Raw genomic sequence first — 21,576 nt, 5'->3', positions numbered from 1 at the left:
GTGCTTTTCAGTTACATTTTACCCTCCTGAAGTTTTCCATTTTTATGTAATCCCCTTGGTACATTTCCCCCTTTTATGTGTTCCAAATTTCACGTTTTGCTTAAAAAAAATCTCTCTGAGATTATACAATCTTCTACCATAATTTTACCTTGCTTTTCTTACACTCCCTGATGATGCTGAACTTTCATTAATTTCAATAACCCCCTGTTTATTACAGATGCAATGTCTGGGCAGTTGATTTAAACCCTTCCAGTTTTTGCACCCTCGTTTTAGCTTTACCACATTCCATTATTTGTACTTTGGATATGTTCGAATCCATCTATCTTTTCTTTGGTAAACCAGGGAATTTCCAAGCCAACAGGCATTTGGGTAGTTGGAAAGTCAAAATGTTCCCAGCTAATATACTCTCCCCGACCCTGGCCTGCTGCAGGAGAGGTGAAGTGTTTGAAAGTGTTCGCCAAAGGGACACTCGCCATCTCCGCCTCCAAGGACCGCACACTGCGCTTGTGGAACTTACTCTCTGGCCGGGTGAAATTCACCATTTGGGACAGAGGTACAAATGATCCCACTGAGCCTCAGATTGGGAGCCTTTATGTGGATGAAGCAAAGAAGATTGTGTATTCAGCATCTAGTTCAAAGGTAACAAAGGTGGCTAATACAAATTTAGTCACGTGTGGCTAAATTATATTTTTATTGGACAGTGTAGGCTTAAATATGAAAGAAGCATTGGTTGATTTCAAAACTGATTAGAGAAATCATCTTTGTTATCAGCAAAAGTTTGAAAGACCAGTAAAGAAATAATAAATAATAATAGATAATCCCAAAGATAATCCCACTCTTAACATTTACATGATTTTACTTTATGTGGTGTGTGCATGTCCAAGTGTGTGTGTGTGTGTGTGTGTGTGTGTGTGTGTGTGTGTAAAACAAAATTGGGATAAAACCATATATAAAACTGTATGCTGTTTTATAATGCCATTTGTTCATTTGTCCATAACCTTAAGCATTCTTAAAAACAGCATGCTTAGTGACTTCATAAGATTCCATTGCATGACTCCACTATAATTTATTTAACTAACCCTTTATTGTTGGACATATAGGTTGTGTCCAGTTCTTTGCACTTTCAAATAACTGAGATAACTTTCCTGATGCATATATCTTTGTGTGTATCTCTTTAATGCAAACCCCAGAAGTAGAATTAATGGACAAATGTTTAACATTTACATGGTTACTGCTGATAAAAAGGTACTTTGGGGTTTTTTTGGTGAGGTTAAACAGGAAACCTGCTTTAACTAATAATTACTAATAATGGCCATATATGTCGATGCATATGGCATGGCTGGCCTTTTTTCTATTTTTTTAAAACTTTTTAGATTTATGCAAAAGTTATAAAGATATTACAAAGAGTTCCTATGTGCCCTTGATCCAGCCTTCTCTAATGTCAATATCTTACATAACTATATTTGTCAAAACTCAGGCATTAATATTGATAATTTCTATCAATTGAACTCAAGGCTTTATTTGGATTTCATCAGTTTTGCCACGAACGTCCTTTTGCTATTCCAGAATCCAATCCAGGATACCTCTTCCCTACCCCCTTTTATTTTGGAACTGGCAGAGTGTTGAAAATAAAATGCATGAACCATAAAAAAAGAACAGGTCTTGCATTCAGCTCTGGGAAACACGCAGCCTAGATCTCCCGCTAAGTTTTCTCTTCTTTTTCATCCCATCCTTCCATTAGGTCAGTGCTTGGAATCTGGAAACGGCAGAGCTGGTTTTCCATATCCTGGGAGACACCTCTGACCCTTGGATGTTCATGGCAGTGCTGGCTTCCTGGGCCACATTGCTGACCGTGTCCGAGGGCGGCATGGTCACTCTGTGGAGTTCAGCCACGGGAAAAGTGCAGGGGAAGCAACACTTGTCCAGCATCAAAGAAGAAACACCTACCTGTGGGGTCTCGGTCCAGAAACCAGGAAAGGTGGTGATTGGGTTCAGCAAGGGTTCCGTCTCTTTGGTAAGCAGCTTTATTGAATATGACGCTAACATTCACTCAGTACCAAAGTGCTCAGATGTCCTAGAAAGGTAGGGATTTACAGTTCAGCACAGTTCAGAAAACATCTATTGGTGGGCAATTGTTGGCTCTCAGTCCAGTTGGGGATACTCTGGGAGACAGTGTAAAAACTGTGTCAGAGCTGTCCCCACTGAGAAGCTAGGAGCTGGGATACCATTCACCAGGTCCATTAGTGGTTGGGTGAGGTCTGTTCCCAGGAGCGTTAACATAGGGCCCATGTGTGGTGGAAGATGGAAGCAAGAGAGAATGAGCTCCATTTGCCCACGTTAGTAACTACCTTAATGAGCCACATTTATTGGCCGCCTTCTCTTCACAGTCTCAACTTTCTACTTTCGACCAGTGTTTGCTGCAACCAATTCCCAAATAAACTACTTGCACCCAATACTATTCTCAATGTCTGCTTCTGGGGCAACCCAAACCAGATTCTTGGCAAAATGTAAATTGGGCCAAAAAGCTGCAGGCAAAATGGAAGGTAGTCTTCAGCACCCTCGAAAAGTTGGTCAGGCTATAAAGTAGAGAGAGCTATCCTATAATTTGGAAAACTGATGGTTGGAGTGTAAGGAATGGGGTCCAGTATCCAGACCCCAGCCCTACTGGAGAGAAAGTCTTGATACCACCCTCAAAACATTTAGGACTGTGGTCAATGAATTTAACAAAAATACAATCAAGCCCAGACTGAGCGGATGCATAGATTAGATTGATTCAGACCCCTCCACACTAGAGGCCCAACAGAAGGAGCGTGTCCTTTTATTAGGGTAAATATTATTTACTTTAGGCTCAACTGTCCTTCTACATAAAATATCTATTATATTACAAAAATTATGACACCACAAGGAAGAAAATAGGACCATATTCAAGAACAAATTAGGACCATAATCAAGAGCAAAAGTAGACAATAGAAGCAGACACACAAATGACTCAGATGTTTAAGTGATCAGACAAAGAACTTTAAAATATGTACGATAAATAATGGAGAAGGTGAATAACACGTGTGAACAGATGGGGGAATTTCAAAAACTTTAAACCAAAGCTAGAATAAAAGTCCAAATGGAATTCTAAAAATAAAAAAGACAGTGTCAGAAATGAAGAATTCATTTGATGGGCTTAACGGCAGACTAGTCACAGCAGAGAAATATCAGTGAATCAAAGATAAGTTAATGGAAATTATCCATCATAAATATAAAGAAAAAAATCAATGAGGGGAAATGAACAAAGTATCTGAGACTTGTGGGACAATGTCAAATGTCCCACAGAGGACAGAGGAGAGAATGAGAATGCTACAGAAGTAATATTTGAAGAGATAATGGTTGAGAATTTTCCAAAATGTATGTAAAACATCAGCCCAAAGATCCAACAGCTGACCTCAAGCAGGGTCAAAAGAAAGAAAACTACATTTTGGCAATCATAATCAAACTTCTGAATAGCAACGTTAAAGATAAAAAATCTTAAAAGCAGCCAGAGGAAAAGACTAATTACATATAGTGGATGACAATGATAAGAATGGCAGCTGACTTCTCTCAGAAACAACAAGGACAGAAGACAATGGGATCTGTAACTTGGTGAAAGAAAAAAGCAAAACCTGTCAACCTAGACTCCTACGTCCAGTGAAAATATCCTTCAACACTGAAGACAACATAAAGGCATTTCCGGGCAAGTAAAAGCTGAGACAATTTGTCTCCAACAAACCTGCACTGTAAGAGGTGCTTGAGAAGGCTGAAGGGATATAATACCAGATGGAAGCTTAATGAAGGAAGGGCATCAGAAAAGGTAGCTAGGAGAGAAAGCTTAGCTCAAAGCTGTTTGTGTCATACGAAAGTCAGAGAAAAGGGAAGGAGGCTGAATGAACACGTACCCAAAGACTGTAATTATTTGGTCCTGGGAAAAGCAGTCTCTTTGTGCCAAAATTCCTGAGTGGTACCCAACTGTCACTCTTCACCCAAGCTGACCCTGAAATAGTCAAATCCAAGTGCAAGTCAAGATGCAACACCACTAGACCTGCAAGCCAGGAAATAAAGATCATGCATATATCAACCAAGCATCTGATATTGAAATACATGAAACTTAACAACAAGGATTTAAAAAATGTAAGAAGGACCCCATCCTGCTCTAATAGAAATAAACACACACACACACACACACACACACACACACACACACACACTTCTTATGAGCAGTTGCACAGGGCAACTCCAGATCAAGGCACTGACTCTGAGCCCAGATAACCGACTGTGACCTGCCTTTGGTCATTGTCATTCACCGGAATTTTGAAATTGATTTCTACATAGAGTGATTATACCAGGAATGGGAACTTTATTTTATTATCTAAATGTTGATGTTTTTAAAACACCTTCCAAGATTTATCTGGTTCAGAAAAGTGCGTGTAATGGAGCTCTTACTTTGAACATAAAAGTGTGTATTTTTATGAAAAGAAAAGCCATTTCTTGGACACTATTTTACCTTCTTCATGAGGATATCAATTGGTGAGCTCTTGGGAAAGCAACCTTGCAGTGGCTCACAAGATTAGTAAGTCACAATCCCATTGAACCCAGCAATTCTGCTTCCAGGAACCTATCCTAAATACTTGCAGGTGTGTATATGAATGTAAACACAGTGTGGCTACATTTTATGTGACTTTGACTTAGGTAAATTTGAAATAATATTATGAAAGTATTCCATCTCATTTTATGAGCACATTTGAAATAAGGGAAATGCAAAAACATTTTCAAGTGTTTTCAGCATCTCATGATTGGTAGACTATGTTTACACTCATGTCAACGGGAGCAGCAACGCCTGGTGGGCAGAAACACCTGCTGCCCTAGTGGAAGATTCCTCTCAAATTTGGCATGTTTAGATTATCTGAGATCTTCAAGAATATACACCTTACTTAAAAATGAGAGCAGCTTGGACGATGGCATTTGCTGTAACACTCTATGTAATAAGAAAACATTAACATGATCTCTGATGTCCTTCCATAGAAAAGTGTTTATATGAATTTAGGAACTTCCATCCTATGGAGGATTATGTAGCTATAAAAAAATCAGATAGTCTGGAGCAGTACTCAGCAAACTGTGGCCTGCTGTCTGTTTTTGTTTGTTTGTTTGCTTGCTTTGTGCAGCCTGCAAGCTGAATGGTTTTTCTAATTATAGTGGTTGACAAAAAATTTTTTTAATATCTTACAATGTGAAAATTCTATGGAATCCATATTTCAATGTCCATAAATGGAGTTTTATTGGCATACAACCACACCCATTTGTTTATATGCTATCTATGGCTTCATTTGTGTGATAATGGCAAAGTTGAGGCTGTATGGCTGCAAAGCCTAAAATACTTACTATCTGGCCCATTACGGATAGTGTCAATTCCAGATGTGTCAATTCCTGGGCTAAAGGTACTTTCATGGAAATTACAACAAATTTTCAGGGAGCGTTCACTGTACTAAGCATTATTTAGTCACTTTATGTCTGTTAACTTATTTAGCCCTCAAAGCAATGCCAAGATGTAGCTGCTGCTATTTTCTCTATGTTACAGATGGGTAAGCTGAGGCAAAGAGAGGTAAGGTCACTTGTCTAAGGTCACACAGCTGGAGAGTGTCACAGATGGGATTTGAACTCAAGCAGTCTGGCTCTAGGATCCAGGTTCTTGACTGCTGTGCTAGGTTTATCCCCCACCTACCCCCCTGCTGGCACTATTGACACTTGAGGCAAGGTGAGGGCTCTGCTGTGGGGGGCAGAAGGGGGCGGTACTGTGCATGCCAGTATGTGTTGTAGCAATCCCTGGCCTCCACCCACTAGATACAAGGTATCTCCCCAATATTAACAACCAAAAATGTCTCCATTGCCCAGTGTCCTCTGGGGAGGCAAAATCACCTCCCAGTTGAGAACCACTGCCCCGGACACATTAAATGAAAAAGCAACTTGCAGAACAATATCTGTGATGCATTGTACAACAAAGGATGCTTCTGTAAATGTTTATTTAGTATGCTAATGGACACTCAGCAAACGTAGAGAACAGTCCCTTCTGGGGAGAAGGAAGAATAATAGGGAAGGTGAAAAGATGCACCAGATATTTCTTTTTTAAAAAAATATTACAGTATTGTTGTTTAATTTGTTTAAGTTTTTTTAAAAATCATGTTAAAAAAAATAGCAGTTTCTTCCGTGAAGAAATTCACTTTCTCCTGGGCGTGCTAAATAAATGTTGAACAACTATTTTTAAAATATTGGCTTGAATTGGTGCAAAGGACTCACTTTCCTGGACTGCTCACATGTCCCCCCCACCCACCCAAGATAATGAACATAAAGCTTTTGGCACGTGGCCTATTGGTGGTCAGGTGCTCAAAACTCAGTAGCTGGATTGGGGCTGAGAATCAGGATTAATGAATGAATCTTCCTTTTGGATCTGAGCAAAATCGGTTCATTTCTGCAACTCAGGAATGGGGAGAATGAGGCTGCCTTCTTCTGGCTCCAAACTGTGGTTTGATTTTATTTGAGATCTCCAGACCTCTTCTGGGGCCAGAGAACGAATGCGGGAATGTTCTCTGGGTCCCTTAGTTGGTTACAACTACATCAACAGTAATAATAATACCTGCCACTTTAGGAGGGCTGACTATGTGCTGACTATGTGGGGGGGGGGGTCACGCTAACACACTTCTTAACCCGTGATAGCCCTGTGAGGTGGTCCCTGTATTATCACCCATTTAACAGATGAGCAAACTGAGGCACCGAGGGGTTAAGGAATTTGCTTAGAATCACATTGCTGGTGAGTGGCAGGGCCCTGCATCAGATTCAAGCTCTTGACCCTGAACGCTTAACCCTATGGAAATGCCTGATAGGCATCTTTGACTTTGTGCAGGTTTCCTCTGAAGGAGACAGGCTGCTGGAGAAGCTTCCAGAAGCTGTGGGGTTCCTGGTCATCTCTGAAGACGAGTCACTTCTTGCTGCAGGTAGCATTTAGCTCACTGGGGAGTGATGAGGAGGCAGTTCTGGATTTGGTGGGAACTGGAGAGGGGCTTTGGGAGAGGACGGAGTCCTAGCTCAGTGCTCAGCAAACTTTTTCTGCAAAGGGCCACATAGTACACATTTTTGGCTTTGCGGGCCCAACGGTCTATCCCAATTATTGAACCCTGCCCTTGTAATGCAAAAGCCACCCAGACAATATTTCAAGTGGGTATGGCACTGTGCCAGTAAAACTTTCTTTATGGACACTGAAATTTGGATTTCATATCATTTTCACGTAGCATGAAAAGTTAATCTTATTTTGAGTTTTTTCAACCATTGAAAAATATAAAACCTGTCCTTAGCTCATGGGCCATGTAAAAATAGGTGGTCAGCCAGTTTTCGCCCCCAGGCTATAGTGTGCTAACAACCCCTATTCTGGGCAAATCTCCTAACCTTTCTGGGTTTCTGGTTCATTGTCTTTGAAATGGGAATGGTTGTCTCTACGGGATAGTCACAGGGATAGAGAGGGGCTGGGTGAGAGGATGGGGTACACTCAGGGGTGAGCCAGCCCACACAACCCCTGCTAGCAGGAAAGATGGACAAGTAGGTAGGCACACAAAAAAACAAGAATTGGGGCCATGGGAGCATGTGACAGGGTTCCCTTGTTTAGTCTAAAGCAGTCAGGGAAGGCTTCCTAGCAGAGGTGACAAACAGATGTTCCAGAGCCTGATCTTTTTTTTGAAGGACTATTTATTTTCAGATCAGTTTTAGGTTCACAGCCAAATTGAGCAGAAGGTACAGAGATTTCCCATAGACCCCCCACCCCCACACTTGCGTAGCCTCCCCGACTATCAACATCTCCCTCCAAAATGCTGCGTATTTACAATCAATGAACCTACACTGACACATCATCACCTAAAGTCCATAGTTTACATTAGGTTCCACTCCTGGTGTTGTACGTTCTATGGGTTTGGACAAATGTATAATGGCACGTCCATCATTATAGTCTCATATAGACCGGCCACATTAATAGCCATGTGTGGCTTGTGGTGACCCTACTGGAGAGTACAGGGCTGGTAGGTAAACACTTATTCTCCAAGATTGACTGATGGATGATGAATTGATATATACCCTCTATCCTGTTTCCAAAAGAATTTCAGGTGGCTTAAGTACGTGTAAAAATGCAGCACGGGAATTAGAAACGAAAGAAGAAAGGAAAACAGGGGTAGAGGCACAAAATAGAATCAGAATTGAGGCCAGAAGCATTGAGGAGCTCAGTGACCTAGAAACGTGTTACAGTTGGGTTTCAAGTGTGGCTCTTTCCAGCAGCCAATAAGAAGAAGGAGCCTGGACTGTTTCCCCATCCACAGTGTTGGGGACCGACCTGTTGGTTAGGAGATGCAGTCCTTATTCGCCTGCCTCCCTGCTGGGGGTCCTCTCCACACAACATTCACCCAGCCCTTATTTGGAACGCAAGTGAGCAGCTCCCCTTGGGTAGGGTTGCCAGGTAAAATACAGAATGCGCTGTTAACTTTCAGATAAACAACAAATTGAGTTTTCAGTATAAGTATATCCCATGCAATATTTGGGATATACTTACACTAATAAAAATTCTCATTGTTCATCTGAAATTCAGATTTAACTGGGTGTGTTGTTATTGCTGTTGTTGCTATTTTGCAACATCTAGCAACATTTTCCCTCCCTCATCTCCCCCTCCGTCACTCTGCTCCAGCCACACTGGCCTCTGTGCCCCTCAGGCACACCAGGCCTTTCCCGCCTCCTGGCTGTCCCACGCTGTTCCCACTCTTCCAGTGCCTGTCACCTCCTCATCCCTGTAAAGTCAGCTCACATGTCCTGGGCCATAAGAAACTATCACACAAATGCGGTGGCTTAAAACAATTGGAATTACTTCTCTCACAGTTCTAGAAGCCAGATGTCCAAAATCACAGCGTTGGCAGAGCCGGCTCCCTCCACAGGCTCTAATGAAGAATCCTTTTTTGCCTCTTCCAGCTTCTGCCTTGTGATTCCTTTCCTTACTTTGTGGCCACACCTCTCCAGTCTCTGCCTCCGTCTTCACATTGCCGTTTCTGCCATGTGTGTCTCTGTGGCACTTTCTCACGGCACCCAGTACCCTGATTTCATTGTCCTTATCACAATTATAACCATTTTATTTTCCTTTCTCCCACCCTCCTTTGCTTTTTTTTTTCCTTCCTTCCTTCTATCTTCAAAGCATGTTTACTCTGTGTCCAGCTCTGTGCTGGGTTCTGGGTTACTGTGAGCAGCCCAAACAGGCAGCCCCAGCACTGTAAAAACTCAGAGTGTTGTGATAACAAGTAACTTGACTGTTTTTCTGGGAGCTCATTGATCACTGTCATCCCTATTCCCCAATGGTAGGCTCTGTGAGGACGGGGGCCACGTCTGTCTTGCTCACCACTGTATTCCTTCCCCTGGCACATAGTAGGTGCTCAAAAAAAATCTCTGTTGACTGAATTGAATTACTCTTACGCTCCTCCAGGAATAAAAGGCGTAACCGGGTCCCTGCCGTTTCAGGCTTTGGAAGATCAGTGCGGATATTCTTGGCTGACTCCCAGGGGTTTCATCAATTCATGGCGACTGACCTTGAACACGAGGACACAGTGGAGACGGCTGTTTTTGGTGCTCAGAACAATCTGATTGTCACTGGGTCCCGGGATGCTCTCATTCAGGTGAGGGGGAGACCCAGGGCTTGTCACCCTCACCTCCACCCCCAAAATGAAAGGTATGATTCTTTAGGGATCTTTGGACTTCAGAATACAGACACACACACAAACAAGTACAGGCAAAACAGGGTAGGTCATTGGGAGGACATGGGGGAGTCTCCGGGGACCCAACAACAGACCTGGGGGAATTCCCAAAATATTCAACAAAGGAGATAGCTTCCCATTGAACCTGAAAGACTAGGAGAATTTTAACCTTCAGTGTGGAGCAGGGTCAGAAGGGAGGGAAGGAAAACTCCTGTTAAGCTCAAAGGTCTCAAGGCTGGTGAGAAAAGTATCGGTTCTCCAAAGATCTGGTCTCAGCACATCTTTACATTCTTAAAGATTATTGAAGAACCCCCCCAAGAGTTTTTGTTTATGTAGGTTATACCAATTTGATTTATATATTTTAACAAGTGATTTATTTTGGAATAATTTTAGGATTTACAGAAGAATTGCAAAGAGAGTCACAAAATATATGTCTACTCTTCACCCAGTTTGCCCCAACATCTCATATTACCTTGATCCCTTTATCAAAACCAAGAAATTAACACTGGGGCAATACTCTTAACTGATCAGTAGATTTTGTTCCACTTTTACCAGCTTTCCAACAAATGTCCGTCTTTTCGACTCCAGGATCCAATCCAGACCCCACCTTGCATTTAGTATCTATTGACAATTACCATATGAAAAGTTAAAAATGAGGAAATACTTATCCATTCATTCATTAACATGACATGTCAACATAATAATATACTTTTATGAAAATAGCTGTTTTCTGAAACAAACCAAAAAACTCATGAGAAGAGTATCATTGTTTCACATTTGGGCAAATCTCTTTCATGTCTGGCTTAACCGAAGGGAATTGGATTCACCTATTTCATTCTGCGTTCTCATATCTATTGCAATATCACATGTCCCACAACTTTAAAAAAAACTCCACTGTTCGTTTGTGAGAGAAAGACTAGAAAAGGCAAGTAATATCTAGAATGATTATGAAAATAGTTTTGCTTCTGCAGAGAAAGCTTGGGATACCCCCCGGAACACACTTGGAGAACTGCCATGGCAGTACAGTGGTGAGATATGGGGGAGTTTGAAGGGGTGGGGAGACGTGAAAGTCCTTGAACCTCAGCTTAAGACATCACCTTAGATGGCAAAATGGACTTACGCATGTTGCTAAGCTGTGGCAGCATAAGAAAGAAGTCACCTCTACCTCTCTGCTCTCCCTCCTCAGGTGTGGAGCCTGTCAGAGCAGGGGAGCCTGCTACATGTCCTGGAAGGTGTCGGGGCCCCCGTGAGCCTGCTGGCCCGAGGTGGGACCTTGGTGGCATCTGCTTCCCAGCAGTCCTCGTCCTTTAAAGTCTGGGACCTTACTTACCCTCAGAAACCGCGGGCTTCTGCTCCATTTCTGGACCGTACTGGTCTCACTGCCGTGTCACACAACGGGAGCTATGTTTACTTCCCCAAAATTGGGGACAAAAACAAAGTCACCATTTGGGATGTGGCAGAAGGTTTGTATGATAAAAGATCATTCGTTTGTGTGGGTAAGCTTTGCGTTGAAGTCCCTGCCTTGGTCTGTTGGTGCAGCTGTAACAGAATGCCATCGACTAGGAGGCTTAAACAATAGACATTTATTAATCACAGTTCTGGAAGCTGGGCGTCCATGGTCAAGGTATTAGCAGATCCAGTACCTGGTGAGGGTTCTCTCCCTCATTTGCAGAGGGCCACCTTCTCACTGTAGTACCTCACATGGCAGAGAGCAGAAAGAGAGCAAGCTCTCCTGTCTCCTCTTATAAGGGCGCTCACTCATTTCATCGTGAGGGCTCCATGCATCCCCCTGACCTAATCACCTCCCAATGGCCCCGCCTCCGAATGCTATCACATTAGGTGTTAGGATTTCAACATATGAACTTCGGGAGGACACAAACATTCAGTCCGTATCACCCCCATAAGGCCAGTCAAGTTGGAGGTGGCTAATAGCAAACAGGATTTAATTTTATAAATTTCTAGCCTAAGGTAATTGATAATTGATTGTCAGTCTCTGCTTTAGTTCAGGTTTCCCAGAAACAGGGTATGTGACGGGGATACTTGCACAAGTGGTAGATAGAGGGGCAACTACCAGGAGAAGCCTAAGACGGGGTGAGGACGCAGGTTGGGGCTAGGAAAGGACTAAGCAAGGAAATGCGCTCAGCCTGACCCCACAGGGAGCCCCAGAGCATGAATTGCACCTCAGAATTGTCCCATCTCGAAGAAAGGGGGCAGCCTTTTGTACTCCCTATCAGGCAGTCATTGGCCTGGTGCCATTCTTGGGAGGGGGGCAGGCACAGGCCCAGGCATTTCCAGATGAGGGTTCCCTGCACCAGAGGGCAGTATACAGCCTTGGGGTGAGCGAACTGGCCAATACAGGGGGGCTGGGCGTGTCACCAACAGTGTCTGCTATAATCCCCACTGAGCAAATGGAGATATAGAAATTTCTGCTTTATGATGACATAATACAAGAAAATAAATTCACTCTGGAGTCCATGAATTCATGGATTTGACAGATGTTTGTTTAGTGCCGGGCTCTGGGGGGTCAGCAAGACAGATTCTTGAAGTGCGTGCCTGCTAGTTGTGGGGCAAAGCAAGACGCGAAACGGAGTGTGGTGGGGAATGGCTAAGAGTCTGCAAACTCCAGATCGCGGCCCAAATCTAGACAGACAGACCCATTTATTTATTTATTGTCTGTGGCTGCTTTTGGGCTACAAAGGCAGGATTCAATGGTTGCAACAGAAAGCATACAGTCTGCGAGGCAAAAGTATTTACTATTCAGCCTTTACAGAAGTTTGTAAAGGAAACATTTGGGATGAGGTCTGAGAGATCATGTGAGGGGAGTAGGAAGTCCCTGGAGGGTGGTAGGCAGGGCAGTGAGAGGATATGATTTTCGTTTTTAAAACTTTGGATGGTTTGGGGGACAGAAGTGGAAGCAGGAAAACTTGTAGTAGCCAAGTTGAAGCTTATGAATAATGAAAGTTTTGAAAAAACCGGGAGAGCCGTGGAACAAGCATTCCTTTATCCATTCTTGATGCAGTCTTCTCCCCGTGGTGGCAGGTGAGGAACAAGATACCCTGGACACTTCCAACGAGGTCACGTGCCTGGAGGTCGCTGAGCAGGCCAAGCTCCTTTTCACTGGCCTCGTTTCTGGCATCGTCCTGGTGTTCCCCCTGAATTCCAGGCAGGATGTCCTGTGCATCCCCCCTCCAGAGGCCCGGAAAGCCATCAACTGCATGGCCCTGAGTAAGAGTGAGGAGCACCTGGCCATCGCCTATGACAGCCTTGTCCTGGTGTTGGACCTCAGCCCCGGGGACCCCTGTCCGGTCATCAACGGGCCAACCTACACCTTCTATACCCAGCTGCCCGAGACCATATCCCATGTGGCCATTCTGGCCAATTACCGCGTGATCTATGGCATGACCAACGGCGACCTCTTCCTGTACGAGTGTGCAAATTCCAAAGTGTTCCCTCTGGAGGCCCATGGGAACCGGGTAACCTGCGTGGAGGTCAGCCACAAGGAGCAGCTGGCAGTCAGTGGGTCCGAGAAAGCCCTGCTCTGTCTCTGGGACCTGCAGGCATGCAAGTGGAAATTCCAGATGAGTTACACGGTGCGTGGCCCCCCACACCACATGCCTGCTAGGTCCTAGCACTAGAAAACGGATGACAGGCATCCTTTATTAAGTGCGCACACAATATGCCATCAACCAAGGTCAGGACTAGTGTAAGGCAAGTGAGGCACTCACCTCAGGAGCGGCGTTTAGGGGGTTGCCCCAAAACTTGGCAATCAAGAGAAATGATATTTAGATGCAATGTTTTTTGTTAAAAAATCACAACAAAGGCAAAAGATCCACAAAGAACAAAGTTATCAATATTTTCAATAAAGACAGGATCAAATCCTGCACTAACACAGCCTGCCTTGCTCTCCTCACCCCAACGATGTCACTTTCACTTGCTGGTTTTGACCGCACATCCGATGCCAGCCTTCTTTCTGGCACCGAGGAAGCAGCTGTGACCAGGGCAGACACCAACAGTCATACATTTTGGAGCCACGGTCTAGTGGAGGAGACACTGTGAGCTCCGTGAGTGCAGGATTTTTTGTGTTTTGCTCACTGAGGTGGCCCCTGTCCTTAGGACAGCTCCTGACATATCCTCCTCTGGGCTCAATAAATGTTTGTGAAATAAAATCAAAGTAGAAAATACATGATGGGTTGGGAAGCAACAAGGGCTTTGGGGAAAAAAAAGGGCAAAGGTAAGGGGGTAGAGAGTGGTAAGTGCTATTTAAAAAGGTCAGGGATGGCTAGTTAGCTCAGTTGGTCAGAGCATGGTGCTAATAACACCAAGGTTGCCAGTTCGATCCCCTCATGGGCCACTGAGTTGCACCCTCCTTAAAAAAAGAAAAGAAAAAGAAAAAAAGGTAATAAAAAGGTCAAATAAGTTTGGTGGAACAGCATTTTAGACAGAAGGAACAGCAGCTGCAAAGGCTCTGAGGAGGGAAACTGGTGACTCCTTTATGTGTGAAATGTCTTAGAGTCTACATCGTCCATCTCATAAAGAGCTATTGTAATTTTATCAATATTATTAAGAGCTGTATTATATATTTATATATTCATGTTATTTATACATTATATACAAATATACATGTTAAGATATAGATCTATAATCCTCACAACAATCTTGTATGGTTGTGTTATTATTCCAGTTTTTCAGATTGGGAACAAAGGTGGGGAGACGATCTTGTAACTAAGAGAACAGAGTGTGCGTAGTTTCATCTTAAAAGGCCTTTGTCCTACCTGACTTGTTTATTTTTATGAAGCTACTATAAGGCTGAGATATAAATAATCTTTTTTCTTGTTGAGATGGGAAATGTCACTACAGCAGTTTAATACACCTACTTTTCTGTTTTTGTTTTTAAATAAACTTAATTTTAGAATGTTTTTAGACTTACAGAAAACGAGGTTTACAGATAGTAGTACAAAGGTTCCCACATACCCACTTCTCACCCAGCTTCTCCTGATGTTACTATCGTATGTCACAAGAGTGTGTTTGTAAAACTAAGAAATTAACATGGGAACAATATTATTAACTAAGCTACTGACTTCGTTAGGATTGTACCTTATTTGACAAATTCCCTTTTTCTGTGCTAGGATCCAATCCAGTATCCCATATTGTGTTTAGCACAGAGCTTTTAATTAAAGATAATTATAGCTAATTCTTGTATAACATAAGTTATTTAAGAATTAAATCCTATAATTCCTACTCTCCAAGGAAAAATATTGCTAAACCTCTCAACTGAATCTCAGTGAAGGTGTGTTTTGATCCTGGGAATATCAATGCTACCCGTCTATCTCGGTTTTCAGTGGATCCATCCCCCCTGGGATGCGTACAAGCCTGGCTTCCTACACACGTGCCTTGGGACTGGTCTCCTGGGTGTCTTTCAGTCTGAAACCAAGATTGCATTGTCTTTTTCAACAGAACTCTTACTGTCAAGGAGTCCAATGTGCTTGCTTCTCCAAGGATGACAAGTATGTGTACGCAGGCTTGAGGGATCGCTCTATAATTGTCTGGAGCGTGCTGGACGGTGAGTCATTTTGCTTTGAGAGCAAGGCTAAGCTTAGACCTGGAGAAGAAGGCCCTGTCCTGGGTCCTGGGCATTACAGTGCCCCCCTCTGGCCTCCTCTAGCTGGTTCCCTCCCAGTCCTCTACCATCCAAGGTGACAAGCCCACCTGGAGCTGCAGCTCCTCTTTTAGACCCATGCGCTGGGTGCCTGGGACTCCAGAACACCCTTCCCACCTGCCTGGAGCCTCTTAGGGCCTCTTTCCCAAGGCCATCCTTTTGAAGGTGGGCTGTGCCCCCAGTGTGCATCCCCTGGGCTCAGGGGGTGGCCAGGGGTAGTGTCTGCATGTATGAGCTTGGTGAAAGGTTTACATGTATATGTGTGAGCCTCAAATGTGTAGGGTGGAACTGGGTGTAGAAAAATAAGGGGGCCAAGCCACAAACAGCTACATTCCAATATAGAACTGAGGAGTCTGAGAAATTTTACCCCAAACCTGATCTTCCAGATGGTTCCGAAGGTACATTCATCAATGTAGGAGGATAGAGCATATTACCTTTAATAGTTTATTAGCTAGATTTATAATATTTATGTATTTTGTCTTATAAGATATGGGCCTTGATTCATTCTCTTGCCTGGGTCCCATAAATGTCAGGGATGTCCTGTTTAAAACTAACCACTTTAAAAACCCCACATCTCTTGGTCAGCTCAATATTATAATAAGGGCATATTAAGAAAAGAGTTAACGTTTCTTGTGTACTGGGTATTCTTACCAAGTCAGTTAAATTTCTCAACAGCCAGCCCCATCTTACAGAGCAAAAACTGAGGCTCTGAGAGATGAGGTGACTTGTTTAATGTCACACAGTGAATAACTGATAGGCTGTTGTTTGAAGCTGGTCCCCATATCACCTTTGTCACCTTCCTACTCTGTCTTCTATAAGAAGGGAACCCATACGACACTGGTAGGAGGGTGGATGTCATTGCTGTCCCTGTTGACATGAAGAAGTTAAAGTTCAGAGAGGTTAAGGGACTGGCCCAAGATCACAAAGCACCTAAGTGGCTGAATGAATATCAGGTGGAGCCAAATACATTGTAATTGAATATATTATAATTGAATACATTGTGATTGAATACATTATAGTTTAATATAATGTAGCAAAGATGACTGGCAAAATGTCACAGATGGCTCAGAAGCAGAGGTGTGTAGATTGTGGCCTTAAAAGCCCATCCTGAGCAGTTTTTCAACTTTTCTTCCTACTCCTCCTCCAATAATATTTACTGAACTCACTCTAGGCTAAAAACTGATATTGACATGCAAGACATCTTTAAATCTTCATAATTCCCTTCAGCAGGTAGATTCAGTTATCATTCCCATATCAAAGGTGAAGCAAGAGGGACTCCTAGAGGTTGGATGTCATGCCTGAGCCAGTAAGGGGCATAGCAGCAATTTGACCCCATGCAGCCAACTCTTGAATATGTGAAATAAGATCTCTGTGGCCCCAGTTTTCTCATTTGTGCTGCCCTGCCCTCCATGCCTCCTAGGTACCCTGCTGGCTGTCCAGTTTGTCCATGCCTTGGTGAACAGAATCATCCCAACTGCCAATGGCTTCATCGCTCCCACCAGACATGGCTATCTCATCCGTGAACGATTCCAGTGCCCTTCGTCAAGAGCCTCACAGCAGGACCCTCTCAAGAACTTCAAGAAGGCCGTGTGGATGATCAAATCAAGGCAGCGAGAAGAGCTGGCTGCTGCTGCAGCTGCACTGCAGGACTCAGGGTCAAGGAGTGCCCAGGGAAATGAATGCAAATCAAACAAACGCTCCCAAGTCTGCCTGATAGTGTAGAACTGCCCCTGGGGGCATGGGGCTCCATGAGTTAGCCCCATTCAATCTGGTTGAAGCAAAGAGGATGCATGTGTTGATGTATACGAGTTTCTGGACCCAAGGCCTCAGATTATGTGACCCAGACATTGCTTCTCACCATCTTTCCATTCCTGTCTCCTCCTGGTTGGCTCCATTCGCAGACCTGCCATCCCCAAGTTAGCAAGAGGGTGGCCAAGTTCAGTAGAAAGGAGAGCTTCCCTTTTCCAACAGTTTGAACCAAAGTCCCAGCCTTGATTCCATTGGTCACAATTGGCTCTTATGTCCATCCTGGAACCAATCTCTGTCTCTGGGAGAATGCAGCACTGTGCTTCGCCAGCCAGACCCAATGCCTACCCAGGCTGAGGATGTAGTCAACACCACTGAACTCTATGGACTGAGAATGGGAGAGGCTATTTCCAGAAGGGAAAGTAGGGTGCTGGTACCAGGCAAAAGGGGGAAGGATGGGTGTGGGACTGACCAAACCACAGATGTGGACCACAGTACTTTATGGTTTATAAAGCACCAGGTGCTATGGTCTGATTCTTATCACAGCCCATACTTCTGGGAGGGCAGGAGTTTCTGCTCCATTTTACAGATGAGGTAACAGCCTTGCAGAGGTAGCTGTGATTTGCTCAAGGTCATAGCCCTAGGTGCAAGAACTCTGAGAAACGAGATCCAGGAGTGTTTCTGTCCAATCCTTCTTGAACCACCTCACTCTAATTTTAGTCTCGCAAGCACAACCATCTATTCCACAGATGGCACATTCAAATGCCCACAGGGGCCAGAGAGAAATTTGGATAATTGCCGTGCACCTGGTGAGGAAGCGAGCGAAATGGAGATGGTGGGAACGTGGAGGGCACGTGCTCTGTCTGGGATGGGCATGGGCACCCTGACTCTACCCCAGAAACTCCATGGGAAAAGCAGCCCACTTTTGTCAGAGCTTCCTATTGTCATTAGCAAAGCCAGACATTCAGACTTTTATGCAACATGTTCCCATTTTTAAAAGTTGGAGATTGGCTCAAGTATACATTTCCAGACACATTTGCCCTATAGTATCTCTAGTTCATGACCCAAGCTGGCATTGAAACAATAAACCTGCTAGAGTTTTTCCAGCTGTACTCCCTGGCTCCCAAACTTTGAGGATAAAGATGCTTTTTTATCTTAAAAACTGGAGGCTCTTGGAAACAGATGGAAAGAGCTGCCAACATCTCCCTGCTGTGCTTTTGAACCATCTCTGCCCTGTGCAAGCTCAACAGTCCAATTGTTTCCATTCCACTTAAACAGGTCTTTCCTCTTGCCGGCAGCCTCCTAGAAGCCCCACTTGCTTCCGGAGCGTTTGCTCTAAGGACAGGAGAGTCCAAACCTTCCAAGTGCTATTCCCTCTTCCTTCCATGGAATTCAGAGTTTCAGAAAAAGTAACTTTAGAAACAGAAGCTTTTGAGCTGGATGTGACCCTACTGATTGTCATGTTCAATCGTTTCCCAAACCCGGGTTCTGAGGAGGGCTTTGGCAGTTTTGCATATTAGCACCAAATTCCATTAAAAAATATTTTAAACTGTCATTTAAAAATGAATGCTTAGGTGCATTGGGCAGCCGGTGTTAAGGTGTTGGAGATAACTAACTTAGGATTCTCCTGCCATCTCCGTTTAACTTAGATTTCAAGGGGAGCCCTTGGAAAAATAGCTACTGTGCCACCATTTTTCTGTGAGTCAGGGAACAAAGTGGATGTTGTGACAAAATAAGATTTCAGCTACCACTTCTGGTTTAAACTCTGTGTGTCCATCTCAACAGTCTCAGTGAGAATCAATTGCTTTGTCCGTAAACACTAAATTGAACATAGGAATTTTTACTAATAAAATGCTACTCCAAATTATTGCTTACATTGGAGGCTTTGAAATGAGTTTTCACTTGAGAAAGAGTTTGGTTGCTATGAATGTTTGACATGCCCTGTGCCTGTAGAAGTGACTCGCCTTAGGTCTCCCAGCCATGGAGAAGCCAGGATGACAGTGTTGTTATAAAATCCCCATCTTGCTCTCTTACGCTAAGTAGGACCATGTAATAATGTATTGTCCAAACTGAGACACTTTTTTTAGAGTAAAAAGGGATGCTTTTAACAATTACTCCCAGACTACGGAAATGAACTGGACTGTCCCAAGACAATTGAAATTTACAGCCCCTCTAGTTGTAGCAGGAATTAATTTATGTTAAGTTTTTTTCTCCCCCTTCTTCCGACTCCCCACCACACACACACACACACACACACACACACACACGGGTTCAAGCCATTGTTTCTCAGTCTAGTTGTGTAGGACACAGCTCCCTGGCCCATGCAGGTATTTATGAGCCTTGCGCTCTCCCCGCCCTCTCCGCCCCAGCTGGGGAAGTCGTGGTCACAGCTGCCCAGCTCCAGGGAGAGATTGTTGTTCACAATCTTAGCTGTAGAGGGTGCATCTCACTGGCCCATGTGGGAATCAAACCAGCGATCTCTGCTTTAGGAGCATGGCGCTCTAACCACCTGAGCCACTGGGCCGGCCCAATTTATGTTAAATTCTAGAAACATTTTTAAATTGAGATATAAGTGACATATAACATTACATTAGTCTCAAGCGTACAACATAATGATTTGATGCATGTATGCATTGCAAAAGAATCACCACAATAAGTCTAGTGAATATCCATCACCACACAGTTACAATTACTTTTCTTTCATTCTTTGTTCTTCTTTTTTTGTTTGTTTGTTTCTTGGTTGCAACCTTCTTAATTGTTTTTGTTTTGTTTTGTTTTGTTTCTTGAGGTATAATTGACCTAGAACATTGTATTAATTTGAGGTGTACAACATAGTGATTTGATATTTACATATATTACAAAATGATCACCACAATAAGTCTGATTAACACCTATTACCACACAGTTACAAAATTTTTTTTCTTTTGATGAGAAATTTTAAGATCTATTCTCTTAGCAGCTTTCAAATATACATTACAGTTATTAACTATAGTCATCATATTGGACGTTACATCCCCAGGACTTATTTATTTTATAACTGGAAGCTTATGACCACATTCCCTCATTTCAACCACCCCGCACCCCCATCCTCTGGCAACCACCACTCTGTTGTTCTCTGTATCTATAAATTCAGGTGTTTTTGTTTTTAATTTATTTTAAAAGCTTAAAGACTATTTACTTATCTCAACTTGAACATGTTCAAACTTACAGCAGACTTGTGATATGAGGGCAATGAACACACATTTATTTACCATTGAGATTCAGTGATTGTACTACCACTGTCAATCTTCTGCTAAAACCATTTTAAAGTGAGGCACATCTCAGGCATAAAGGTTAAAGGGGCACAAAAGAACCTCAGCAATCAAGATACATACTATTGTGTTACCATATTTTTTTAAAAAATCAAAATGAATAAAAAGTACATGATGAACAAAATATCAACATTTTAAATAAAAATGGGATCTGACCCTTACTTGAACAAACCTGCCTCGCTTGCCTCTCCCTAATTCCAGCCCCAGTGACATCAAGACACCTTATCTATAAATACTTCAGGACATGTCCCTTAGGAATCAGGTCATTCTCTTACATAACCACACATACCTATGTCGGGACGGGGCCCACAGTCAGATGAGTGAGCGGTCAAGGTCTCTTGGCTCCACAGGAACGCTGCTTATCAGACAGTTCTGTACCCTGGCCAGAAGTCAAGGTCTCCTAGCTTCTTGGGACACTGTGTACGTAGGAGCAGGAATGCAGCGCCTGCCAGATGATTTCTCCCATGGAATGCTCTTTGTTTTGCTGTACATATATAACCTCGCTTCTTCCCTACCTGAGTATGGAGTGCAATCCCTCTGGCCAGCCACCATTACAGACTCTCCAAGGTCTGTAAGTCTCAATAAACCGATGTTCCACACTCACACACTTGGTGTGTACTTTGGGCTTGCAGCTTTTCAGGGACAGATCTTAGAACAACTCAGACTCAGTCTGAACAATCTATGAAAACTAATAATTGTGATTTAATACTTTTGATAGGCATCTCTAATTTTCCTAATTAGCCCTAACACATCTTTTATAGCTGTTCCTTTCCATCTGGGACCCCATCAAGATTTGTTCGTGCATTGTATATTGTTTTGTCTCTTTAGTCTCTTAGATTCCACAGTAGGAGTCAGCAAACCACAGCCTGTGGGCCTGCCACCTGTTTTTGTCAATAAAGTTTTATTGGAACATGGCAGGGGCATTATTTACATATTGTCTGTGGCTGCTTTCAGGCCACAGTGACAGGGAATCTGTGGCCTCAAAGCCAACAATATTTGCCATCTGGCCCTTTACAGAAAAGTGTACCAACCCTGGTATTAAGGCTTGATTAGATCCAAGATAAACATTTTTTAA

General features: G+C 43.3%; 1 protein-coding gene across 8 annotated transcripts in view; it reads left to right on the top strand.

Moving 5' to 3' along the window:
* NWD1 (NACHT and WD repeat domain containing 1) overlaps positions 1–21,104 on the top strand; it is a 61,417-nt gene extending 40,313 nt beyond the window's left edge. For 6 of the 8 annotated variants that reach the window (XM_074337972.1, XM_019737029.2, XM_074337970.1 and 3 more), the window contains 8 exons: positions 431–639; positions 1,742–2,014; positions 6,920–7,010; positions 9,556–9,710; positions 10,975–11,251; positions 12,828–13,378; positions 15,243–15,348; positions 16,865–21,104. In XM_074337972.1, the coding sequence (XP_074194073.1) occupies positions 431–639; positions 1,742–2,014; positions 6,920–7,010; positions 9,556–9,710; positions 10,975–11,251; positions 12,828–13,378; positions 15,243–15,348; positions 16,865–17,166 (1,964 nt within the window). In that variant the 3' untranslated portion in view covers positions 17,167–21,104. The remainder of the gene's footprint in view (positions 1–430; positions 640–1,741; positions 2,015–6,919; positions 7,011–9,555; positions 9,711–10,974; positions 11,252–12,827; positions 13,379–15,242; positions 15,349–16,864) is intronic. The other 2 variants (XR_002137792.2, XM_074337973.1) reach the window with 2 other exon arrangements.
* Positions 21,105–21,576: the final 472 nt, after the last annotated feature.

This window comes from Rhinolophus sinicus, linkage group LG07 (genome assembly GCF_036562045.2).
Source record: "Rhinolophus sinicus isolate RSC01 linkage group LG07, ASM3656204v1, whole genome shotgun sequence".
In the NCBI taxonomy this organism is placed as follows: Eukaryota; Metazoa; Chordata; class Mammalia; order Chiroptera; family Rhinolophidae; genus Rhinolophus; species Rhinolophus sinicus.
Note: the sequence above shows the minus strand (reverse complement) of the source record. Positions and strands in the feature narration are given on the sequence as shown.